We start from the raw sequence: 27,883 nt of genomic DNA, 5'->3' as shown, positions 1-27,883 counted from the left end.
GTTTTACAAGGCTTGCGGACGCAGCAAGTGAATTAGGACTTGTGGTAAACGAGGAAAAAACCAAATATATGTTGGTTTCTAAAAACCCTCGAAATATCCAACAAAGGATTCAAATTAACAACCATACCTTTGAGCAAGTCAAAGAATTTACATATCTTGGATCGCTAGTAAACGCAACAAACACGACAAGCGACGAAATAAAAAGACGCATAGCAATAGCAAACAGAACTGTTCACGGCCTCCAGAGACATTTAAAAAATAAAAATATAAAACGTGCACTAAAGCTTAATATATACAGGACCTTAATACGACCAGTTTTGATATATGGGGCTGAAACGTGGATCTTATCTCAAAATAATAAAAGACTTCTTGGTATTTTTGAGAGAAAAATTCTTAGAAAGATTTTTGGGGCCGTAAATGAAAATGGGCTATGGCGTCGAAGATACAACTTTGAACTGTATCAGTTATACACCGATCCAGATATTGTGAAATTCGTTAAAGTGCAGAGACTTAGATGGGCTGGACACATTGCTCGGATGTCAGATCACGAATACACGAAGAGATTAACATTTTCAAAACCAGAGGGCACAAGAAGCAGAGGACGACCACGAATGAGATGGATTGATGATGTGGAAGAAGACCTACATATTCTAGGGGTTAGAAGATGGAGGGAAGTTGCCAGGAATCGACAGGAGTGGCGACTTCTTTGTGAGCAGGCCAAGATCCACAACGGATTGTCGAGCCACTTATGATGATGATGATGATCCAAAGGATGTTGAAGAGAATATGCTTCTCGATTCTGACGATGAGAAGAGCGATCAGAAAACAGCAAACAAGATATTTCTAGTGAGGAGAGTGAAGAGAAGGTATATGAAAACGGGGAGTATTTTTTCGGAAAAGACAAAGTAACAAAGTGGGGAAAAAAGACAGTTTACGGAAATAAAATCAGACGACAGAAACAAAATCTTCTGTGTCAATTGCCTCTAGTAAGGAATACTGCAAAAAATGAATATGAATGCTGGAGCTGTTTCGTGTCAGAAGAACTTTTAGATTTAATTTTACATTATACAAATAAATATATAGACTTTATTTCAAGTAGATATTCCAGATAAAGAAATGCTAAACAAACCGAGAAAATAGAACTAAAATCATTTTTGGGTCTTTTGTATTTAGTTGGCTTCCACCACAGTAATCGACTAAATTTGGCTAAAGATTTATGGGCAACAGATGGTAGTGGAATGGAATTATTTAGACTTACGATTTCAATGCGAAGATTCAAATTTATTCACAACTGTATAAGATTCGATGACAAGACGACTCGGCTAAAGATTGTTAAGTTGTCAGCTCTTAGACAAATCTTTTCACTATTTGTAGAATATTGCAAAAAATAATACTCTATGGGACAAAACGTAACTATAGACGAGATGTTGGCAAGCTTTCGAGGCTTTCGCGGATTTAGGCAATATATCCCATCAAAACCTAACAAATATGGGATTAAAATTTGTTCCATGGTTGATTCTAAGCTATTTCACACAGGCAATATGGAAATTTATGCAGGACTGTAGCCTGAAGGTTCATTTCGTGTCAGCAATAAACCAGTAGATGTGATCAAGAGATTAGCTGAACCTACCTATATATAATTCAGGACGAAATATCACTGCTGATAATTGGTTCACCGATCTAACTCTCGTCAGCGATTTGAAAAAGAACAGACTATCATATGTAGGGACAGTCAGAAGAAACAAACGTCAACTACCACCTGAATTAGTGAGTACGGCAAACAGACCAGTACAATCTAACTTTTTTGCTTGAAGTGAAGATTGTACTCTTGAATCGCATGTGTCGAAGAAGGGAAAAAACGTAATTTTAGTATCTAGTATGCACTTCGATGACGTAGTAAATTCAGATACGCACAAGCCAGAGACAATCAATTATTACAAAAGACGAAATCAGGCGTTGACACTGTAGACCAAATGGTTGGTTCGTATAATGTAGCCAGAAACAGCAGAAGGTGGCCTATGGTGATATTTTACGTCGTCTTGAACGTTGCTGGGATCAACGCACAGTCCATTGGCATGCTAAATCAGAATTCAAAAATATGACGTAGACTCTTCATTCGAAAAATTGTCTTCATTGTCAAAGCAAATAAAACGGCGATCGGATATTACTACAGGTATTCACAGACCATTGCAGCTTCAGGTTCAGAAACATAAGGAGAAAAGTTCAACCAGTGGGGCAGATCCAGATGTTGCCAAAACGGACAATAAAAGAAAAAGGTGTTTTTCTTGCTATGCTACAAAGACGAAGCGTTTGTCCAAATACTATGGTAAATGTTGTACCACATTCTTATGTCTTAAGCATAGCAATATTGTTTGTAACAGTTGTTATAACCGTTTTACTAATCCTTCCGCTGATGAATCTTATTAAGTTTAGCTAAATCGAATTATATGTTTGGGTTATTTTTGCCTTAGATTAGTACATGTAGTTATTACATGTTTTTATTTTGTTATGTTCTTAATACTGCATTTATTTTATTTTCTCTTGACAATAAATTAATTTAAATCCGCTTATTTTTTGATTAGTTATGTTCAAAATAAACGTTTCTTCTGAGTTCGATCAGTTTTTTTTCAATCGTATTGAAACATTAAACTTAAACGAATGTATCTCTGAGATACACCGCGACCTATATAGTACACTTTATGACCGCGACCTCCGAAGGGTTAAATGCTTAGGTTAAGAATTTAAAACTATGCTTATTTTTGCAAGATTGCACGATTTTACAATTTTTACCCTGGTTGTGTGGTAAATACTTTTTTTCGAAAGTAAAGGGATGTCTATCCTACTAGGTTAATTTCCATTCATCACAGCTAAAGGAAATCTTGGAAGAAAAATTATTAACTGTGTTATCATTGAATACGTCATTACAAATAACTTTATATTTATTACTTTACTCTCAAAAATTTCATCTCTTATAAAAATTCAGATATTCATGGTTTGTTTTCTTAAGAGGAGCTGTCCTAACTGCTCCTCTGCCAATACTTCATCCAGCGGTCTTATTATCTTTTTTTGTTTTTGATAGCATATTTGATTTCATCTATCGGGTTTTTTCCTATCTAAAGGATTTAATTCTTAGTCATCCATTGTTTTTTAGCCTTTAATATGTGTTTTGTCAAGCATGCTTGAGCTGGTTTCAGTTGTGTTTTTTATTATATTATTTTATACTTTTTTATTTACGTGCAAATTTTTTTTGTTGTCAGTAAGTGTTTTTTGCAAATTACCATTCACATTATTTTTTTAATTTTTTTAATTTTAAATTTAACATGTTAATTTCCCCAACAAAGACAAAATGCAAAATGTACTAAGATGTAAATTGGAGCTGGAAGGTCAGATCTTAGAGCAAGTGATGGAGTTTAAATATCTAGGCATCACATTATCTAGCTACGGAAAGCTCGAAACCGAAGTGGAAGATCAAGTGAATAGAGTAAACAGAGCCGCAGGCAGCCTAAACGAAACAATATGGAGAAATAAAAATATCGGGAAAGAAACGAAAGGCAACAGTCAGAAAGTTAACAAAACAGTCATCAGACCAATAATGACATACGCGGCAGAAACAAGACCTGACATAGAGAGAACAAAAAGGATGTTAGAAACAGCAGAGATGAAAACACTTAAAAAAATTGATGGTAAGACACTATGGGACAGAGCTAGAAGTACAGATATACGACATAGATGCAAGGTGGAGAACATCAAAAACTGGGTAAAAAATAGAAGAGTAGAATGGAACGATCATATAAGCCGAATGACAACAAATAGAGTAATAAAGACGGCAAAAGACGGTTCCCCAATAACAAGACAATAGGAAGACCACGCAAACGATGGAATGACAACTTACTGGAGGCACATTGAAAAACAGACAGAGTCATGTCTATATAAAAAGAAGAAGAAGAAAAAGACATTATTTTTTAATTAGTGTTTTATCGTCTTCTGAGATTAGTTTTATTTTCACGACAGCAACTAGATTGTGTTATGATATATTGCTATCATCTAAAACTCATCGACTAACTCAGTTGGACTCCTCAAACTAATCTGCACCCTGGTTTAAGGCTATTTATTACTTCTACGCTTTTAGATTATGTCTCCTAAAGTGCTATCTATGGCTTTTTTTCGTTGTTTTAGGTTCAAACTCAAATCTTATAACCTTTTATGGTAAATTTTCGAGATACTCCCTTGTTTTCTTGGCAGTATGTGTGGATTTTGCAGGACAGGACATACAACATAGACATACAAAAACATACAAAGGATATTTTTACGATTTTACTATCTGTTACAATCTCTTTTGTGTCTTTTGTTGCCAGATAAAAAAGGTAACGTGAAGCATCTGGGAGTTTTAGAGTTTTTCCAGTGGCTGGTAGTTGGCATTGAAGTTCTGCAACTCGACCAAACTTTCTTCGAAAGATGAATACCAACCCTTGTGCGTCTTTGAGATGTGCGAGAGAAAGACTGGTTATATTAATTTTGCATACTACCAAAAACAAGCTAATTGCAAACACATTCTTTAAGAAAAAATCGAACATAAATAAAATGGACTTGGGTGGCACCGAACGAAACCACCAAGAACGAAGTTGACTTCATTTTAACCAACAAGATGGCTACAATGAAAGATGTCAGTGTAATAAATAAATTTCAAACATGCAGTGACCATAGACTAATTAGAGCAAAAATTGTTCTAGATCTGAAATAGAAAAAATAAAATTACATAGAGTAAAATTACAAAACCAACTAACCGGTATAAATATTAACGATCTAAGAGAAACCTAAGACCAAAGGGCAATTGATGAAATATTACATGACCAAATCGACAACTGTTAATTAATGGAAATCATCCTTCATAGTGCCAACGAAATCGGAGAATTTGCAGAACTTTGTAAGACAATAAGGAAAAGTATTAAGGAAGATATAAGAAAATACAATCGAAAACCGGAAAAACTATAAGAAAACAAGAAAAGTAGTTATTCGAAAAAAGCAAATTGTTGCTCTAGGAGAAAACACCAGAATTACAGACAGAAATTAAATAATACAATCCAAATTACAACTTAAAGAAGCAATCTGTAACCAAGAAGATGTACCAGAAGTCCTTCCGGAAGAAGTAGAATCGACAGTTACGAAAATGAAAAGCGGTAGAGCAGCTGGAATAGTTGGCATAACAGTGGAACTGCTTAAATATGCTAGCAAAAAAACCTGGAAAATCTTAGCAAGCATATTTACGAACTGCTTAAGATCTAGAAGCATACCACACCACTGGAATACAGCATATATAATTTATAAATAAGGTAGCAAAGTGGATATCAAAAACGACAGACCTATGTCTACTACCAATCATATACAAGATATTCACAAAGATCATCAACAACAGATTAACAAATGCATTAGATGCTGCAGCCAAGAGAGCAAGCTCCCTTCAGAAATGAATCCTGTCCTGTCATAAGCGCTTTATTAACGATTCAAAAACAATATTTTAAAATGAAACAGGCCCAAAATACTTATCGGGAAATGACAGAACAAGGTTTGAATGTGTTTTTGGGCCTATCAAATCGTAATTTAGCGATTTTCTCAGTTTTAAATTATTTAAAAACGATCAAGTTTACAAAAATCTACAGAAAACTCGTTTTGTTCAGATTGACCCAAAAAATTGAAAAAAATTTGCCTGAGCCAAAAAATTTTATTGTTATAATTTTGTTTAAAAAAAGTTGTTTAAAACATTTTCAACAATTTTTTGCCTGAGCGACCTCTTCAACCTAATTTTGGGGTATCACATGAAAGGGATTATGTAAACAAATCTCATGGGAATATTTTTCCGAATGAACCCGAGCTATTAGTTCTTAAAATATTAATGCTTTATGTTTAGGGGAAAAGCGTGTACCTTGGGACAAAATTTACTTTTAAATTTTTATGTTTTTTTCTTTCATCTGAAACTGAAATGTATTTGATCCATGTAAAAGAATGAAGATTTAGGCACTGGACTGATATTAAAAATATCGATAATAACCAACGAGTAAATCAGTAATTACCATATAAGTGTACAGTGATATTAGTCCCAAGGTTCAACCTGTAGTTTACCCTTGGGACAGTGTTGTTTGTACATTGGGACATGAACTGACTGTATTTATATAAATAAAACAAATATTGAAATAACTTTTTTAATGATGAAAAAACCAATAAAAGTATTTTATTGTATTTATATATTATTTAAAAGAAATATTTTGTGGAAAGGCAATGTTGAATGAATGAAATCCTCGCCGTATTTTGGGCACAGGCAACACTTTCACTATGCTTGAATGCTTCACGACGGCAATATCTTCAACATTTGGGAAGACAAAATAAACTTTCCGTTTTCGGAGAAACTTCACAGTAACTTCTTGGTTTATGCTTTCTTGAACCAAACCAGCATAGTAAACATCAGTGGATGTAGCTTTTCCAGTGACTTCAAATTTTACCACAACCCAGCTGCCAATGGTAAAATTGAGTGCAACTTTGTCTGATGGAAAGAAATCAGGAACATCTTCATCTTCGGAACTTGAGTCAAATCTGCTTCCATCAGAGATGTCTTTAAGCTCGAGCTCGTCTTCATCTTCAGACGAAGAAGAAGATACAACTATAGTTGAGCCGCTGAAAAGATGGAATGATCATGTGAGTGGCACGCACTCTTAAATATTCCTCTTCCTATGTTACCACTTTTCCCACGTTTACACCGCTTAACAAAAACGAACTAACAATGTTGCTATAATATATTTATACCGTTTTTTAGAGGTTATTGATGTACATTAATTTTAAACATTTTCACAAAATTCACCAGCCAGCGAAAGTGAAACACAAATCATGATACATAAAACATTTAAGTTATAGTATCATGACACAAATAATGACGGTGTAAACAGTTTCCCATAAGGTCTAGTTTCGAGCGCCTGTCGATTCTTGCATTGAGTGATCATGCGACCTTGGATTCCATGTTTTAAGCGGCCAGGGTATAGTGCTCTTTTGACTGCCTCTTTTTTCCTCGGGACTGGCTTACATATTTTAATTTTCTGCTCCTTGATTTTCTGCAACTCCGGTGAGTCTGTGACAATCATACATCTTCCCGGTCTCCTTCCCCTTCCACCAGTCTTACGCGGTGGAACCTTCGGAAATGGGCGAATTTGTTCAGGGGTCATTCCAGTAGTGGAACATGGCGCACTGCTTGTTGATGGTATGGCTTCATCAACTTCCATAAGTTCTGTCTCTTCAATATCAGTTTGTTTTGGTTCATATGGCCTGTTGGTCACCTCAGCTGGTAAGAACTCATGGTCTCCGAACACGTTTGCATTAAATGGCCATATACCTGCTACTTTGAAACCTGACGAAATGTTATTTGGGGTAAACGCCAATGGGAATGCTTTTCCTATCAGCTCTGACATGTCGTAAATAGATATAGGCTTTCCCGGATGGTTCAGCATCCATTCTTTGCTAGCATTATTGAAATAATTTTTAAATGGCCCAAACACAGACCTATCCAACGGCTGAAGTTTGTGACTGGTATGCGGAGGAAAGGTTAAAATTACTATTCCATTATCCCTAGCTATGTGTATAGCAGCCAATGAGAGGTGGCTTTCGTGGTTGTCGAGGATAAGCAACACTTTATTTTCAGGAGATGGCTTCACAACTGAAATGAAATGTTGAAGATATTCAACGAACAATTCAGCATTGGACCAACCACTAGAAGTTGCCATACCAATAGTTCCAGGTGGTGCGTTGTTAATCATGTGCTCTTTGAAGTGAACACGTGGAAAAATTATACCTGGTGGAATAAATGTTCCGGCAGCGCTAACGCAGGCTATCATAGTAACATTAATACCCCTCTCGCCAGAAGTAGCTGCTCCAATTTGCTTAGCTTTTATATCGCCAAGCACACGAACTGGCTTGTGAACAGTAGGGCAGCCGGTCTCATCGAGATTCCACACATTTTGAGGTGTTAACTTTAATCTCGAATAAATTTCTCCCAATTTATCAAAAAATATTAAAACGTTTGGCTTGTTGAAACAGGCCATTCGACCTAAGCTTGTGGCTTCAGGCTTCCGAAGAGATATTTTGTTATTATAAGAAGTTCTAAAACATCGGTACCATTGTCTACCAGCAGTTTTATTATTATCCCATGATTCAGGGTAGTTCACATTGTTGAGTTTGGCGTACTGATATGCTAGTTTTCGCATTTCTTCAACAGTGACGCCATAGTTCCACTGTGCAGCTTTGATAATGTAAGTGAGCAGTTCGTTTTCTTGTTCAGTACTGAAGACTTTGCGTGTTGAATTATTCGCTTCATACTTGAAAGTCGCTTTCATAGACACTTTATGTTTTTGAATATGCCTACCAAGAGTACTTTTTGAAACACCATACAGATTAGCTATTTCTCTCAAAGGTCGACTATGCGCCAGTATCTCATTGGCAGCTGCTTCTAATGCTTCTGCATCTGGTTTCACCCTTTTTTTTCCTGTAGCACTTCTTCCCATCTGCAACAATAAGATTAACATTAACACGGTGAAGAAAAATATCTGGTTGTACCTTGGGACAAGTCCCTACGTACAACCATAACAACGTCCCAAGGTACAACCAAGCACATGTTTTACTAAATCTAACCTCATCAATTTAAAGTAAAGTTTTTTCTCATAAAATATAGTTTACAGTGAGCATTAAATATATAAAGACGAAATACGCCGAAAAAATTCAACCAATAGTTCTTACCGTGCTTTTCCTATTATTTTATAAAGATGGATAAAATTTACTTCACGGACACCAAAACGTTTTACACTTGTCGTCACATCAAATGGCTGCTGACGGAAACGCGAATGTTTGATGTAAGTGGAGACAGTGTTGCCATCATATTACAAATTTCTCAGATTTCTCGCTACAACGGTTACATTTTTATAATGATTGTCCCAAGGTAAAACCGTCCCAAGGTACACGCCTTTCCCCTACTTATACAACATATTATTAATATAATTATACAATAAAAAACAGGTGGATAAAGAGAAATTCGCGTGTCGTATTAAATATATTTTGTTTTTATTTGTGACGGGTTTTAAAACTGTTTAAAAAAGAAGAAAAAAAAAAGTCAAAATGCCGAAAAAATAAGCTGAAGAAAAGAAGAATCCCCAGAAATGAAAACCTGAAATAAAAATAAAATAATAAAGTAAAAATACATGAAATAATCGAAGAAATACCTATATGATGTTAAGTTGTTATGAAGTATTTTGTATTATTCAAATAATTAACTAAATTTTAAATCATAGAGATTTGTTTATTTTTAATTGTTGTTTTTCTTCGCACTAAATGTCTGCATGATTAATAATTTTTCCATAATAAAGTGCTCAAATTTGACTACTTGCTATTGTTTTCTACCTTTTGTAATCATTGTTCTGTTTATTCGTGTTAGCTTTGCTCTTGTAAGGAGATAGCTGGGCATGTTTCAACATATTGATAACAAAAGATAATCCAGAAATTAAGAAAACCATAATATAGTTCAGTTCCCTCAAGCTTAAAAACAAACACTTCAACTCCACTTCTTTTTTCTGGCTGGCCAATAAAACTGTTGGCCTGGACTTGACTCCCAAATGAAAAAGGAAGAAAAATGTTCTTTCGCTTTGATATAAACTCCCTTAACCTTGGATCTTAAGCTGAACATCTGACGTCTATTTATCTGAGGCGCAAAGGACTTCGACATTCTTTCGCCTGTTTTTTTCGCAAGAAGCGCGAAATAAAAAAAAGACTGCCTGTTGGAAAAGGTAAACTTTGTTGCCAAACTATCCACATTTAAGAGAGGCGTATTTGAACACCTAATTGCTTCAAAATATTTATTAAGGACCACTGAAGCAATAAAACAATTAAGAGGTATTTTCCTTCGATTTATTTACACAATAGACTTAAGGGCTGGTTCAAACATTGACAATTATCGCAATTCTGATTATTACATAAAGAGTTATACAAATATTAGCTTTACAGTGAGTGCGGGGAGGCAGTGACAGATATACATGAAATGATAAAATTGAGAGAGACCAACTATATACGTTTTAACACAAAACACTGAAAACACCGGCTCACGATAGCGCATACGCGGCTTACGTACTTTTCGGGATCACACACACACCCGGCCTTCACTTGCCGAGAGGCAAATTGGCACTGTCTCCTAAGTTATATAACGAGGGGAGGACGGGTCCCTGATGTAGGAAATCAGTCGCACACACGTTAACACGAGAGCTGACGACCTGAGCGCACAATTTGATAAAATAACTATACGATTACAATATTATACAGGTTGTTTTTACAACATACTGCCCCCAGTTGAAGCACTAGCTTTAACATTATAAAAAGCATTAAAAAGAAAAGAGTACATAAAAAAAACAATATGAGTAATAGTATACAAACAACATATGAGTAAAAGTACTAAACCTAATAACATTAACATAATCCTTCACCAGGAAGGGGACACAATTTTGTTATCGTGCGTTTGAAAATCCCATCCTTAGTTTTAACAGATGCAATTCTCACTCGGCCATCTTTACCCGGAAAGACATCCATCACTCGTGCCAATGACCAGTAGAGAGGAGGGAGATTATCTTCTTTAACTAACACAAGGTCATTGGGTTCTAAATTTTTGAATGGGAGAAACCATTTTGGACGATTTTGAAGTCGATTCAGATAATCAGTCGACCACTTTTTCCAAAAAAGTTGCTGGAGCTTAGAGAGATTTTGTCAGATGCTAAGTCTATTTTCCGGGATAGATGTATACTCCTGGTCGGGTAGCGAGGTGAGAGACCTTCCAATTAGGAAGTGACCAGGGGTAAGATATGTGAAATCGGAGGGATCATTAGAGAGGGCACAAATGGGCCGAGAATTAAGTACGGCTTCAATTTGGGTAAGCACGGTACTGAATTCCTCGAATGTAATTTTGAGATTGCCCAACAATCTATAGATATTATGTTTAGCGCTCTTTATAGCGCTCTTCCAGAGTCCTCCATGATGAGGAGATCGAGGTGGTATTGCTTTCCACCGAATTTGAGAGGAGGCTAAAAATGCCTGAATAGAAGAGTTAGTTTCCTTATTTTTCAAGAAATAGAGTTCGAATAACTGATTTTTAGCCCCCAGAAAGTTTGTCGCATTATCAGAGAATATAGTCTGAGGGAGACCTCTTCGACTGATAAAGCGCTTAAGAGTAAGAAGAAACGCTTCTGTTGTGAGCCCACTGACTAATTCTATATGAACCGCACGTGTGGACATACAGACAAATAGAGCTATGTATGACTTTATCAAGGGACTTTTACGAAGTTTAGAGGCCTTTATTAGAAAGAGACCACCAAAATCCAAACCTACATGAGCAAAAACTTGAGCAGAGCATAAGCATTCCTTAGGTAAATCAGACATGATTTGAGCTAAGGGTTTGGCATTAAACTTGAAACAAACATGACATTCGTGGACTATCCTCTTAATCTCCCGTAGACCATTCAAGGGCCAATATCTAAGGCGAACTTGAGAGAGAGTATTCTGAGGACCTGCATGATGGAGCCTAAGATGTTCTTTTTTGAGAATTAGACGAACAACATGATTTTTCGAGGGGAGGAGGAGAGGATATTTTTGATCAAAGGTAACTTCGGAATACCTGAGACGTCCACCTACACGGAGCATTTCATTTTTGTCAAGAAAAGGAGCAAATTGTAAGAGAGACTTATTAGAAATAATCTTATTGCCTTTGAGATCAGCAATTTCTGAGGAGAAACTTGATTTTTGCAATAATTTTATAATTTTCATTTTGGCATTTTGAAGTTCAGATACTTCAAGTGCACCGGATAATTTTTGAGTGCCAGACTTTGCGTTATTACCAAATCTGAGTACATAAGCTATAGTCCTTACATATTTCGTGAAACTGGAGAACCTTTCAGAAAGCATGACAAAGAAATCAAATTGAGCACTTCGAGTGCGACGAACAACTTTTCTTTCTTCTGGTAATTTATCAGAATTAAACTTAGGACTATATTCAGACAAATTTAGGTCAAATGTTTGCAAAAACTGGGGACCGTGAAACCAAAGAGTGGAGTTGAGTATGTTAGAGGGCATCATTCCTCTGGAGAGGATGTCAGCAGGGTTGTCTTTAGACTTTACGTGTCTCCAATGAGAGTGAGAAGAATTTTCTTGAATTTGAGCTACCCTGTTGGCGACAAATTGATTCCATCTGGAGTGATGTGATCTGAGCCACGCCAAAACTATCTCAGAATCGCTCCACATGTTTATAGAGGTAATAGAGGGCAATTTATCCTTTATGATATCAACCACCTTTGTGGTGAGCTTGCTAGCCAATAAAGCACCCATAAGTTCCAGCCTTGGAAGCGTTATGGTCTTTAAAGGAGCAATACGACTTTTCGAAGCAATGAGAGAGCACGAGACATTGTTTGATTTGTAGATAACCCGTATATAACAACAAGCAGCATATGCTTTCAAACTTGCGTCAGAAAAAGAGTGAATTTCAATAGAAGAAATTTCATGACATGAGAAAAGACATCTGGGTATGCTTATGTCTTTGAGAGCAGCGAGATCAGTTATAAACTTCAACCATTCATTTAAAATATTTGAATCCACGTAGTCATTCCAATTAATTTTAGAAATCCAAATTTTTTGCATAATAATTTTAGCAAGAACAGTTACGGGAGTAATGAGCCCTTGTGGATCAAAAATTTGAGCGATAATAGAGAGTACTTCCCTTTTTGTGTAATTATCCTTTATTGATAATTGAGGTACAGAAATTGAAAATGTATCAGTACTGGGGTTCCAACAGAGACCTAAAACCTTATTAGAAGCATTCTGGTTCTCTGGTGAAATAACATAGGCAGAGTTTGTAGAGAGAGTAGAAACATTTTCTAAAAACATTTTTGAATTAGAGCACCATTTATGAAGAGAAATGCATGCCTTGTTAAGTAGGTCAGTTATCTCATTATGAGCCTTAAGAAGAGTTTGCGTGTCATTGGCACCATATATAGAATGTCATCTACATAGCAGCCTGTTAAGAGAGCATCGGAGGCCAATGGGTAGTTGTTTTGATGAGTTTTAGCTAATTCCATCAAACAACGAGTACTTTGAAAGCTTGCGCTTTTTGTTCCATAAGTTACGGTTTGAAGCTCAAGACATTCGATGTCCTGTTCTGGAGAATCCCGCCAGAGGATATTGTGCAGGAATGTGTGATCAGGATGAATTTGTACCTGCCTGTACATTTTTTGTATGTCGGAAGTGAAGACATAGGTATACAATCTAAACCGAAGGAGAATGTCGAATGTTGAAGAGTTTTTCCTTTCAACAGGATGTCATTAAGAAAATAGCCACTGGAACTTTTCATGGAGCCATCAAAAACCACCCGTAATTTGGTAGTTAATGATTCTTCTTTTATGACAGAGTGATGAGGTAAAAAGTATTTATTTTCTAAGTGCACATTTGTGAGAGAAAGAGGAACCTTTTTGGCATGTCCAAGAGAAACATATTCATTGATGAATGCTTTATATTGAGAGTATACATTTTCGTGTTTTAAGAGTTTATTTTCTAAACTAATAAACCTTTTCCTAGCCATATTGTAAGAATTGCCCAGCATTTTATGTGCTGTTTCAGAAATGAGAGGAAGCTTTACCTGAAACCGACCAAAAGGTAGAATTTGAGTTGTTTCAGTGAATATTTGTTCAGCCAGATCCTCAGAGGAGGAGATTTTAACAGAGGGGGTCACTTCTTCGACTTCGAAGAATTGTCGAATTATATTATCGAGCTTATCTTCCTCAGATATGGACTGGACAAATAAAGAGACATTTGACTGTGTAGGGGACAACTGTGACCGATAAATTCCTTTGTGAAATGCGTAAGGAGGTAAAGCACCAAACATAATGTACCCTAAGCGTGTGTTCTGGAGAACAGGGAGTCCTTTACCTAAACGTATTAAACCATCCGATAACAACTCGCTATATATGTCACTGGCAAGAAGAAGATCTATATTTCCAGGGACAGAGTAGGTGGGATCTGCGAGAGTGACTGTAGAGGGAATATTAAATTTACTTCTGTTTATGGATACCTGGGGGAGTCTACAAGTTATGTTGTCTAAAATAGCACAGGAGATTTTGAAACCATTACCATTTCTTTTGTATGGAAAAATTTCTAGATCGACCATTTTGTTCGAGAATGAACTATGTTCAGAGATAGTAGAGATTTGTAACCTTTTGCTGTAAGGAGAGAGATTTAATTTTTGAACCAAATCTTTAGAGACAAATGACGACTGAGATCCACTATCTAAAATACATCTAGCGTGTATGGGTACGCCATGCTTTGAATAAATAGTGACTAGAGCGGTTGCCAGCAGAACATCCTGCTTTATTGACAGAGCAGAGAGAGAAGTTGAGACCACATCACATTTGAGACCTGAGAAGTTTGAGATTCAGAGAGAGAGACAGAATTACTTGGACCGGCTTCACCATCAGACCAAGTGTTTTGTACATTGCGAGAGGTTGCGTGATTTTGTCGTTGAAAAGATCTACTAGAAGAAGAGCTATTTTCATGGTCATTGTGCAAGAGTGTGTGATGCCTTTTCTTGCATATACTACATGAACGTTGAGACGAACAATTTTGAGAAAAGTGTTTAGTTCCTAAACAGTTGCGACATAGTTTGTTTTCATTAACAAATTTATACTTATCCTGTAAGAAAAGATTAGCAAATTTTGTGCATGCATAAATAGTGTGTGTAGCATTATTACAAAATACGCATGTTTTGGAGTACGAGTTATTTTTATTACTTGCCGAAGAGAAGAGAACCGTTTTAGAGTGAGTTTTAATAACTTTTTTATCGTTATTATCTGAGGAGTTTAACTTTTACATAATGTCACACTTTTTTTCTAAAAATCAAAGAATTGATTTAGCGTGGGACTATCTTTTGACCCTAACTCGTATTCGAAAGACCGGTGAGTAGTAAAGTCCACTTTTTGCAAAAATATTTCTATTAATAAGAGATCCCAATGCTCGATGGGTACATTCATATTTTTTAGCGCGAGTAAGGTCTGTTTTGCGGTGACCAAAAATTCACGTAAGGCCTTTGCATTAGTTTTGACTAAGGATGGAACTTTCAAAAGACGCTGTATATGCAAACTAATTACGGGCGATTTGTTTTCGTAGCGATTTCGAAGAGTGTCTAACGCGATTTGGAAGTTTTCTTCTAAAACTTGGATGTTTTCTACCAACTGGAGAGGTTCGTTGCGTAGAAAAGATTTGAGATAAACAAAACGCTGGACGTTGTTGAGTTCCGGGTTATTAATAATTAACGTCTCGAAGAGCTGATAGGATGCACTCCATTCTGAGAAGCATCCTGAGAAAGTTTGAATTTTAATTTCGGGAAGAGTCACTTTAGCACTAGCTAAACGTGCAGAAGTGGAACTGGACTGGTGTGAAAGAGGTTGGAGCATCTCCATTCTATGTTGAAGACCTGCTAGAGTTGAGAAGTACTTTTCTTCAATTTCTTCCCTATCGCGTTCTTCAGTGTTTGCTTCGTCCAGTTCCTCAATCTGATCCATGAGGTCATCATATTTGGCGTAACAATTCGTTAGTTCAGTACGACGGAGTTGGAACTGCAAGGGATCCGTTTCTTGAGCAGAGTTATCCCTTAACCAATTAGAGATACGAGAGATTTTTGATTTCAACGGTTTGCGTTGTTTCTTTAATTGATCCATTGCGGTTAGAAATGTATCGAAAGCTTTGCGAGATATTTATCTATGAGAGATACAGGAGAAATAAAAAATTTTAGAGTCTAAAACACAGCTTAGTCCACCCCGTATAATAAACAAGAGTCTCAGAAAATAATGTCTGTACGAATGCTGCGAAATATAAACTCGTCCCGTATACTAATAATATGCGTTCGAACTTTTGAATGTCCCTGTACGCGTGATTATAAAAATATATCTTGGAACGAACTCACCAAATAGAAATGAATCTAAAAAATCCATAAATCCATATTCACATCACATGTTTCTTGTCAGCAATTTTACTTGATACCGGCCGGCGAAGAGCGATAAATCTAAGAATTTTGGGAGGAAACACTTCAAACACTTGCGTGGTGACGTAATGTTCCATGTGCCGTGAGATTGTTTATCTTATGTTTTTATGCAAAGTTCTATTTTGTGAAGAGCACTTAGTAATGAGTTTTATTTTAATTTTTGTGGGAAAAGAATTAAATAAGAGAAAATTAATTTGATTTATGAAGAAAATCGGAAGAGGAATTGCGATAAACAATATCCGGTTCGAAGAGACCACAAATGTTGGAAAGGGTAAACTTTGTTGCCAAACTATCCACATTTAAGAGAGGCTTATTTGAACACCTAATTGCTTCAAAATATTTATTAAGGACCACTGAAGCAATAAAACAATTAAGAGGTATTTTCCTTCGATGTATTTACACAATAGACTTAAGGGCTGGTTCAAACATTGACAATTATCGCAATTCTGATTATTACATAAAGAGTTATACAAATATTAGCTTTACAGTGAGTGCGGGGAGGCAGTAACAGATATACATGAAATGATAAAATTGAGAGAGACCCAACTATATACGTTTTAACACAAAACACTGAAAACACCGGCTCACGATAGCGCATACGCGGCTTACGTACTTTTCGGGATCACACACACACCCGGCCTTCACTTGCCGAGAGGCAAATTGGCACTGTCTCCTAAGTTATATAACGAGGGGAGGACGGGTCCCTGATGTAGGAAATCAGTCGCACACACGTTAACACGAGAGCTGACGACCTGAGCGCACAATTTGATAAAATAACTATACGATTACAATATTATACAGGTTGTTTTTACAACACTGCCCTTGATCTCGTAGGGATGTCAGGCTGTAATTATGTTTATTCTTGTTCGAAAATCTAAAACGCAATTCCCATAGTCTACTAAAAGGTGTAAATAAGGCTTTACTTATATCTTCTGATAAAATAATGTTGTCTTTTCTTTTTGACTTTTTATAATATATGTCATTCTTGAACCTGTATTTATTAGTAGTATTTTGTAGATCAACATTTGAGCGTTGGTTCTAGAACTGGATTTCGGCTTAAAAAGAGTCTGCTTCTGGGTTATATTTTCCTGGAATTATACTTTACTTTAAAATTATATTGAAATAAGTAGAATGTTAAGTCTCCAAATTCTTTATCAGTTCTAGCTTTTATGTATAAATTTTCTAAATGTTTGTGATCTAAGTATACTAAGAACTCTTTTCCAAGAAGTAAATGTTGCCATCCATCTCTGAAGTGAAAAAGTATTTACAATTTCTAGTTTCTACGATTAAGTCCTCAATCAATAGAAAAAGTTGTGACTGTGGGGTAACAATTTTATTATTAATTTCTGTCTTTAATGTTACATCTGTATGGCTGTTTGGAGCAGTATTTATCTCCCATTAAGTCAATATGAGCTTCATAATCTCTCACATTCATTTTTGCTTATAATTTAAGTTCAAATGGCAAAACTAAGATTTTAATTTATCACCATAACCTCAATTCAGACCGAGGAAAATTAAATCTTTTTAATGCCAATTGATATGCAAAATAATTCCAATCATGACCTGTAATGCTGTAACCATTACAGGCTACAGCAGCTTTTCAAAAAGTATATAGATGAAGATGGAAATATGTATACTTCAACGATTTTACATTGGTACAGCAAAGTGTTCACACTGAAGAATGTCTAATATCCACAACTGGTGTTTCAATGGACATTTTAGAACAAATCTTAGAGAAGGTCTATATCTAATGTTTTTTTTTGTAATGCAAAGTTTCATTAAAAAAACTCAATTGCGTCTCTTTCTAAAAAGAACAACTTTATTATTAGTTGTACAATATTAAATTAAAATTACATTACCTGCAAAAAGAAACAACATTTGAATCTTTTAACTAATATTAAAATGACGTCTCTTATGACAGTAATAAAAATTAATAATGACAAGACATGAACAAGACTCAATGTCACTATCAAAAGCTAAACAACACTTTTGGCTAAATAAATATTTTGACAGTGGCGTAACAAACTATTAAAACCTATAAATTAAAGAAAAGCATATATACATACCAAAAAGAAATAACATAAAAATAGTAATGTAAGATATGCATAGAAAAATAAGAAAATATCCAAATAATACAGGAAAATATCGCATAAAATAAAATAGAGAAAGTTCTAGAATTTTGTATTAACGATCTACTGGTGGTAAATACTCCCTACTACTAGTACCATCCAATGGAGCAGGAATGTAAAAAGTATACTAGATTATATTGTCTATGTAGACGTTTTATAAGAACTAATATGGGTTGTGGCACTCCAGGAGTGACCGAGGAAGGAAAGTATAGCTTTCTTACCGTCTAAGCACTGAGCAATGGTTTTTAATTTAATTTAATTCAATTTAATTCCATTCGATTTAATTCGATTGGAATATTTTACTTTAATTTAATTTTATTTTAATTTAATGTTATTTTATTTTAATTTAATTTAATTTTATTTTTAGTTTATATTTTATTTATTTTAGTTTAGTTTATTTTATTAAAAAACACGCATGGGACTGCGCGATCCATTACATCGATCAATGCATTCCAAGAAAGCTATGCTTTCAAAAATCATAAACATGAAATCCAAAAAAAAGAAGCTGAACTAGAAACAGAATATAAAATATGACAGAAATCCTCATAGAAATAGATGCTGCGGTGACACAAGAAAGACGAGCGTATTTGTTATAATGCTTATACCCAAACTAGACTTTCTGTTATCCATTTTGCCGTATATCACCATAAAAATTTAATTGTACAAAAAATTATTAATAAGCTTATTATATTTCTTTAATTAATGAATTATATCTAACAAGTATTGATTTTTTTTAAGGTGACCAGATTCAATGATGGATGACCATAAAAATTCTGATAGTAAGTATCAATACATTTACGTTTGTCGTCATTTAAAGTCTAGTTGGTTACAATTGGCAGCTCATTACAAAAGCAGATCTTCAAATGGCAGAATTGGGTGGGCGGATAAGCTATAAACCATTGATTGATGTAGTTAAAACCATGATTTTAAATGTCTTTGTTTTCGATACCATGACTCAAAATTAATGGAAAAGTTACCGATGATTTCATGTAAAAAATAGATTATTATTAACTGGCTCCGACCTCCGACGCAAGACAATCCCGTATACTACCATAAGGTACCACTAAGAATGTCTAAGAACTTTTATTAAATTATATAAATACCAGTATCATAAAATTATTTATTAATTTTTAATTAAAATTATAGCAATATCATAAATCACATTAAAAAAAAGAACGAATATTTGTGTATCAGATGACAGCGAATCTGATTCATTTGTAATGAGATGCTAATTGCAACCAAATCGACAACAGGTATTTGCTACTACCACCAAGATCCAAGATCGGTAATGTATCGACGTCGGCTCCAGAGCTCCTCACAGCTAGCCCTTCTGCGCACATCTCCGCGACCATCATCAGGGTTTCCTGATCGCTATTAACGAACCGCATATGCCGCTGACGCTGAAGTGTAAGATCTCATTTTGGCATCAACTGGTACCACCCTTGGGGTGATACAATGGATCCGTCTTACGAGGTCTAAGTATCTGAAAGGCTCATAAGTGGGCCCTGTCCCGCTCTACCATAACCATAACCATAAAGGTACCATCACCCTTAGACTTCCCTTAATATACTCATTTCCATCATATCCTTTTTTGTCACCCCACACATACATTTAAACATTCTCATTTCCACCACACGCATTCGTTGTTCCTCTTTTTAATTGAACAACATCAGTTCCTTACATCATACCCGTCTAATACGCTAGCTTTACAAATTTTTCTTTTATAGGAATCATTTTTCTTAAAGAACACACCACTCGTCTCCTTCCACTTCATCTTTTTTGAATAATTTTCTTAACCTATATAAATCGATAAATATGATATGGTAATTACTATTATAATCTGTACAGCAATCCCGTCTACCAAACTTTATCAAAAGATCAAGAGATTGTTGTCAAGCAATATAGAAGTACACATTTTTTCCCTTCCAGGCTTTCTTTGAGTTTATTGAAAATTCTGTGACAATCAGAACTGGTGTGATCAGATCAACTTCTCTAAATAAATCACTTACTTTTGTAGACGATGATCTTGTTAAAAACAGCCTTTCTCTGCATTTTTCATATACCAATTATTTGACATGTAAACAAGTATTACTTGAGTAGATTCTATTTTCTCGTGTCAATAGATACAATCTCTTACATTAGGTTAGTTAAATATTGCACAGCATGCTCGCATTTAAACTAATACGTTTTTTGATATGATTTTTTACTGCACATTGTTGCATTAAAGTTTTGGGTGGCCATAATTTTAAAAGCGGCATAAGAAATTTGACAGGTGCCGCCATGTTTATTCCTCGAAATTGCAAGTAATTAAACAATGTGTGATTTTTTTACGTTTTGGTGGTTAGATTCTGATGTCGGAATGATGATTTTAATTTAATTGTTTTTTTTTTATTTAATTGGTTATAATTCTGGTTGAAGCTGCGATTGATTTCATGCAAGCGAAGCGTTTTGCAGAACTTCGTCCGATATTTAAGAATCTAGAATCAAGTCATTCAATTCAAATCCCGTTTACAGTCTCAAGCCGTTCTAGTATATTTAATCAAAATGAAGACGTACCACCAGTGTTAGATTATACGTCATCACAGGTCAGTGGCGCACATAGAATTTGTTTGAGGGGGGTATTTTCAAATTGTTTTATTTTATGCTACTTCCATTTTGAGTCCCTAAAATTTGGGTTTTAGTTTAATTTAAAGTACTAAAGATAGCAGTGGCAAAGATTCAGGTATCTATTATCCTGCCTACCAACTTAAACTACCCCCTCTTACTTGTGCGCAGCTGACTGTCGCACGTATCGTACTCCGAAAGTTGGGTGGTCGCTGTAAGGCTGACGTCATTTTTGGAACACTCCCTTCTCTTATCTAGATCTTATCTATTGTTCTGAAGCTATTTTCTTAGGGCATTTTAAAGTAATTACTATTTTAATGGGAATAAGCCACAATTGAAGGTAAAATAAGTTTATTGACGTTTGCCATTAATCCAACTTATAAATACAGTACATTTTGGAGACGACTATTGCCGTATTTCCGTTCTCCTTCGCCAACCGGTCCAAGGCATGCTCCTCCTCCAAACCTCTCAATTCCATCGCTCTTCTAATTCTTTGATTCCATGAGCGTCGAGGTCTACCTCTTTTTTTTTCTTCCAGGGAGCTTCCATCCTAAACCTAACCTAAAACTTGCATCTGAATTGATAACTAAATATTCTGTTTTCTTCATGCTGACTTGTAACCTCCATTTTAAATATTCTTTGTATCGACGCTTTAACATAAATTCTAGATCATAAAAATCTTGAGCTAGGACGAGTTGGTTATACGCAAAGTTCAGGGAGAACAGTACGTCATTTCCTATGGGGATTACCATTCCCCGGCAGTGGTTTTTCAAATTTTGGAGGGCTGCCTAGTCCTTTAATTACTTTTATTGGCTTTGATAGTCTATTACCGTTTTTTAGGTAAGTAGTGTTATCCCTGTATACTTCTGTGATTATTCCTAAAAGGTATGGCTTATTGCAATTGCGACTTATTCCCATTAAAATAGTAATTAGGTCTTATCTCTGTCGTTGGCCCGGTTGGTGTTTCTCTTCTTCTTCTTTCTTTTTAATGACTGCTCGGATGTAATTGTGAACACTCTGTACTTCCCGTCATTTCCACTATCGTCTCTCTTACAGTTACAGGGTTCATACCTATTTCTTTATACATTCTGTTTCTCTCCACTGTACATCTATTACACTCTAGCATTGTGTGAGTAACAATGTCGGAATATTCGCAGTATAGGCATTTATCTGTATCTGTCTTTCTGAACCTAGGAAGAAAAACCCTAAAATAGGCAATCTACCCAGTCCCTTAGGCTCAGGATCAGCATCTTGGTCCACTGGGCAACATCTTCCTTGTTGTTCCACTCTTCTTGCCATCTTTCCATTGATCTTTCCCTTTCTTCTTTTTTACAGCTGTTGTCAAATGCTCTCTTCTCTCATAGAGATGTCTCTTTTCTACTGCTAACACATGCAGAGGAACACAACTCATAATAGTTCACAAGGCCACCGCAGATACAGTCCTGTAGGCGTATGCTACTCGCAAGAGACTCTGTCTACTTTTTCATAAGTCTAATATTAGGTATCTATATCTAAATATAATGAAAAATTTTTATGTATACAATAATTATTGTGTTTTTATAGTGGTAATTTAATTATTCAATTAGCGTTTTGGATTTTTTGTATTGTGTGTGAAAGAAAAGTTACATTTTCCTACTATTCTTTATATATTTTTTACTTTATATGCCCTTTTTACTTTATATGCCCGGGGGGGGATTAACCCCCAAAACCCTTCATAGGTGCGCCACAGTCACAGGTCACTTATCCGGCCACCGTCTGTGCAAGTCCAGCTTAGTGACAATATTTATACTTAATCAATGAAATTTTGAGCGATTGAAACTTTCATAATTTAATTGTTAAAAATACAGATTTAGATTTATATGATCCCGATGATATTTGGAATGTATCCACAGATATAGCGTCAGATATTTTTGGAACTAATCCTTTTACAATTCGTATTATTACAAAATATAATTTTAGATGATTCGAGCGAAGCAAAAATGCTAGATATCGAGTCGGCACACTGCTCTTCTGGATCCGTGGTTAGTGGCGGGTCCTACACATTTCAAGAAACCCCAAATATCCCAAATGCCCCAGGTGTCTTATCTGTTGTTCCAGAGAAGCGATTATTTATAAAATTGATTAAAAGCAAATTACTAATTTTTTTTCTTAGCTTTACATGTCTCGAACAGCGCCAGGTCAGTGACACAGGTACTGTGTTACTGACTCGATTCGAATTCGATTATAGAATATACAGTAACCTTACAATCAATAAAGAAATACATTAAACACATTTAATATTGGTGCAATTTATTAAATTTTAAACTACGTTTCTTCTTCTAAAATTACTGGTAAAGCTTGGTTTCATAGAGGAAATTAGTAAGGTTTTGGAATAGATCTGGCGAACTGAGAATATTTTGTAGGTTTCGACCAAAAAGATTCTTTTTTCTTTCGTTGTTAAAGTGGGAACAGTCTTCGAGAATATGTTTAACAGATAGAATATTACCACAGTGTGTACATCTAGGTGGATCTTGGGAAGTCATTAAATGTTTATGAGTTAGTCTTGTATGGTCGATTCTAAGTCGGCGAATTAAGATTTTGTTTTTTGTGTCATAGAAGGAAACTCAAGTTTTTTAACGTTGGGATGGATGTCACGAAGCTTGGAAGGGATTTTATTCCAGTGATCTTGCCAAACCATTTGGGTGATAACAGCTAGTAGGTCTTATTTGCACTGAAAGGCGTTAATTATTGATGTTTGGAGGATTGCTAGATTGTCTGCTGTACTTCGATGTGATCTAAAACCTGATTGTGCCAAATTTATTATTTTATATTTTTCTAGGAACCACAGAAGTCTTTTATTGATAATTTTCTCCATAAATTTACACATTGTACATGTAAGAGAAATTGGTCTGTAGGAATTTAGATTAGTTGAAAGTTTGCTTGTTTTAACAGGAATTATTATGGATTTTTGCCACAAATTTGGAAATGATATTTTGGTCCATATTAAATTGTAAATTTCCAGCAGTTTAGCTAGAGTAGGCTTTGAAAGATTTTTAATAAAGTTAAAGGGAATGTTATCTATACCTGCAGCTGAATTTTTGCAACAGTACAATATGTCTGATAATTCTTGTAATGTAAACGGCATATTTAGAGAAGTTTTATTAGATTTTCTGTTATCAGATAAATTGGAGTTTAGATTAGTACACATAGGAAGCTGCCAATTTGAAGTAAGTCTATTTGTTGCTTTCTTATGAAAAGTTTCACCCAAGATGTTAACAATTTGTTGACTACAAGTGACTATGCTGTTTTGAGTAAGTATGGCAGAAATTTTTGAACAAGTTTTCATTCCTGTCATGTGTTTAATTTTTTTCCAAAGTTTGGTAGAAGGAGTGTCAGTATTTATGGATGAAACGTGTTTTTTCCAAAAGTCTTTTTTGCTTTGTTTAATTACATACTTAGATTTGACTCTGTTTTTTTAAGGTAATTAAATTTGCTTTAGTACTGTCTTTGCGGTATTTGTTTAATGTTGAATTACTTAGTTTGCTTTCAGTATATAATCGAAAGCCATCCCAGTTGGCATTAGAAATATTCCATTTTTTAAAGGAGTCGAAATGTTTTGCAGATTTTTTAGATATTAAAATAGGAAAATGATTACTATCATAAAGATAGTCAACTGGTTTCCATGTGAGGTTAGGATATATTCTTGGGTGGTTTTGGGACTAATCCTTTCACAATTCGTATTATTACAAAATATAATTTTAGATGATTCGAGCGAAGCAGAGTCGGAAAATAGCTCATCTGGATCCGATTCTAGTGGCGGGTCGTCCTCCGCATTTCAAGGAGCCCCGGATATCCTAGATACCCCAGATGTCTTACCTATTGTTCCAGAAAAGCGCTTATTTATAAAATTGATACAAAGCGAATTCCCTGTATCTGATTGCAGACAAAAAGTGAATCATCCAGACCCAAGAAAACGGAGTTTTCCGGCAGGTAATTCCAATTTTTTTTTTCTTAGCTTTGCGTGTCTCGAACAGCGTAGGTCACTGACACAGGTACAATTTTATTATAGAATATACAGTAACATTACAATCAATAAAGGAATACATTGTACAATTTTATTATAGAAAACACAGTAACATTACAATCAATAAAGAAATACATTAAACACATTTAATATTGGTGCAATTATTAATTATTAAATTTTAAACTACGCTTGTCTTCTAAATTTCCTGGTAAAGCTTGGTTTCATAGAGGAAATTAGTAAGGTTTTGGAATAGATCTGGCGAACTGAGAATATTTTGTAGGTTTTAGATATATATATATATATATATATATATATATATATATATATATATATATATATATATATATATATATATATATATATATATATATACAACATTATTAGAAGGAACACATGTATTCATTGATAGATAGTTTACCACCTAACCTTTACTTGAGTACATGTAAAACAAAAATATTTTTTTAACTGGTACAACAATGAGATCCAGAATACCCAAAGCAGTTCATGTAACATCAGATAAGGTGATGAGTCGAATTAGGTCGTGGTTCTTCTGAGCAAGATATAAGATCTAATGGAAAAATTAACATAGTCCAACGATATAAAATCAGTTATGTTAGCGTCAACTGCGTTGCAAATAGAAATAGATATGCAAAAAAGGACTCACGATATGTTGAGGTACCTAGACCAAACATTGTTAAAAAGTACAACGAATCCATAGGGGGAATATATTTAATTGGTAAGATGATCAGTTATTATCGAATGGGAGCTAGAAGTAAAGTCAAAACCATTTTTCACTTATTTGACCTTGCGATTGCCAACTCGTGGATTTATACAGAGATGACCATAAGCAACTTAGCCGTTAGTTCTAGTTCAGCTGGGCGATTATCTATTACGGGTGCATCTTTAACTTAAAGAATCGTTGTTGTTTCCTCTTCCCTCTCGTCTGTTCCCCTTACATCATCTCTTCCGTCTTCCAGGTTTTCTTCTTCTTCCTCTATATTAAGTGCCTCTTTAAAATATTCCACCCCTCTATTCAATACTTGTTTCTTACAATACGATTCCTTGTTGTTAATAGGTCACCATTCTGACTTCTGCATTGTCTTGTCTTGAATTGTTTTCTGTATGTTGTTGTTGATGTTGATAACCAAAACAAAATTATTACCAAAACCCAAGATATACTCATTAAAAATATAAATTTACTACTATTTTTCTTACAAATAAATAATAACACTGAATCAATTTTTGAATTTGCTATACATATTTGTCAGTTTTTATACAATATTTTATAAGTTTAAATAATAATTAAATAAAAAATAGTCTACTGATACTTTGACAATAATTTTAATTCGAAAAAAAAATATTTGGTACAAAATTATATTATGCATGTTCCCTATTACAACAGTGACAAGATAAAGTACAAACTGAAGTGTTTTACTTTCATATAGGGTACTGTTACCAGTTTTGGACATAAACAAATTAATGCACATTATTAGGAACCTTTATGAGAATCCAATATTGGATCTACAATTAAACATATTCGTAAAATGGACAGGGTGCATACTTAAGGGCACGTACGTTTTTATTTGAAAATACTGACACATAAGTAGAAATAAAAAATGCTATCTTATGCTATACAGTCTATATGTTGGGGGGATCAAGTATTGGACATGGCTATTAAATGAGTGTCCAATAAGAAATAATTTTATTTTTTATTTTACAGCTGGTCATTTGCGATGGATAGAAAGGGGCATAATAATTATACCACTGCTCAAATGGCAGAAGCTCTATCAGAAGCTATGACAGTTGCAACTGTAAGTAAGAGATGTGGTGTACCTTGTATTACATTGAGTAATAAGCTAAAAGCTAAAAGGAATAAGTCCTGAGATCTGCAATATAGGCCTCCAACAGTTCTCACTGCAGATAAGGAAGATTGAATTATTAGTTGGATTATCAACATTACAAGAGCTGGGTTGCCTGTAACGAAATAATGCTTAGTCGATACAATCACTAAGTTTATCAAGGAATGAGATAGAAAAACTCCATTTACCGAAGGTACTACTGGTGAAAAAAGTGGTTTAAATCATTTCTCAGCAGACATCGCAATATATCGTTGAAGAAGTCAGAGAGACTTACCGGTTATCGTGGCCAATAAACAGAAATCGATATACGCAATTGATATGAAATTTTAGAAGATGCAGATCGAATCTTTAATGCTGATGAAATAGCTATTTCATTGTGTCCTAAAACTGGGAAAGTTTTGTCACTTAAAGAAGTGACAAATATCTATAGTGTATCAAAAACGTCAGAAAAAGATAACCCCACTGTCAGAAAATGGTTGACAGAAAACTATAACCAGCAGTTAATGAGACATCACGTGGCTACAATTGAAAACAATCAAAATTCAGCTAATGATATGTTTAAACATTTTAGAAAGTAGCATTAGTCCTGAAATACTATGTACTATGAGAGCACAAAACTATAAAGAGGCATGGAATGGGCAAGAGTCAACATTGGATTGTCAGTCAACATTGGATTGGAAAAAGGTACGGGAAAGACGACCAACAAAAAAAGGAAACTTACGAAAAGAAATAGAAGAACTAAAAGAAAGCAGAAATCAAAGGAAATCTTGAAGAAAAACAAATGTAAAAAAATGAAAAAAAAGAAAAGAACAAAATCTGCCTGTAGTTAAAAATGAAGATTAAAAAAAAATAGTTGAAGGTGCTTCTAATGTAATACAGCCTGGAAGGACCACCATTTTTTGGGAAGAAAGGCAAAGTGGCTTAGTTTTGCGCGTTGTGAAAATTTGTGTTCCGTCCAAGTACTTACATTGACAGTGTAGTGCTCTAGACTCTGAAGATGAAGATGAGTTAGTCTGTGAAAACTATAAAATTAACGTGGATTCTATATAATATATTAATCAATTATTTTATTTCTTTGAATTATGTTTAATATATATATATATATATATATATATATATATATATATATATATATATATATATATAAACCTATACTCGTATATATACATAGATAGAAATTGTGTCCATAACTGTGTAC

The 27,883-nt window shown here is 34.7% G+C and overlaps 4 protein-coding genes across 5 annotated transcripts in view; 1 reads left to right on the top strand and 3 right to left on the bottom strand.

Moving 5' to 3' along the window:
- The window catches only part of LOC140452452 (uncharacterized), a 75,238-nt gene that overhangs the window by 32,652 nt on the left and 14,703 nt on the right, over positions 1 to 27,883 (top strand). For both annotated transcript variants that reach the window (XM_072546719.1, XM_072546720.1), the window contains exons 2-3: positions 18,958 to 18,998; positions 24,565 to 24,792. In XM_072546719.1, the coding sequence (XP_072402820.1) occupies positions 18,971 to 18,998; positions 24,565 to 24,792 (256 nt within the window). In that variant the 5' untranslated portion in view covers positions 18,958 to 18,970. The remainder of the gene's footprint in view (positions 1 to 18,957; positions 18,999 to 24,564; positions 24,793 to 27,883) is intronic.
- LOC140451617 (uncharacterized) lies at positions 10,780 to 12,390 on the bottom strand. Its single transcript, XM_072545463.1, has one exon. The coding sequence runs from the start codon at positions 12,388 to 12,390 to the stop codon at positions 10,780 to 10,782; it is 1,611 nt and encodes a 536-aa protein (XP_072401564.1).
- LOC140451616 (uncharacterized) lies at positions 13,181 to 14,221 on the bottom strand. Its single transcript, XM_072545462.1, has one exon. It carries the CDS (start codon positions 14,219 to 14,221, stop codon positions 13,181 to 13,183), a length of 1,041 nt encoding a protein of 346 aa, XP_072401563.1.
- LOC140451615 (uncharacterized) lies at positions 14,940 to 15,767 on the bottom strand. The gene has a single exon (XM_072545461.1). It carries the CDS (start codon positions 15,765 to 15,767, stop codon positions 14,940 to 14,942), a length of 828 nt encoding a protein of 275 aa, XP_072401562.1.

This window comes from Diabrotica undecimpunctata, chromosome 10 (genome assembly GCF_040954645.1).
Source record: "Diabrotica undecimpunctata isolate CICGRU chromosome 10, icDiaUnde3, whole genome shotgun sequence".
In the NCBI taxonomy this organism is placed as follows: Eukaryota; Metazoa; Arthropoda; class Insecta; order Coleoptera; family Chrysomelidae; genus Diabrotica; species Diabrotica undecimpunctata.
The sequence above is the reverse complement of the archived record's forward strand: the minus strand, read 5'-3'. Positions and strand labels throughout refer to the sequence as shown.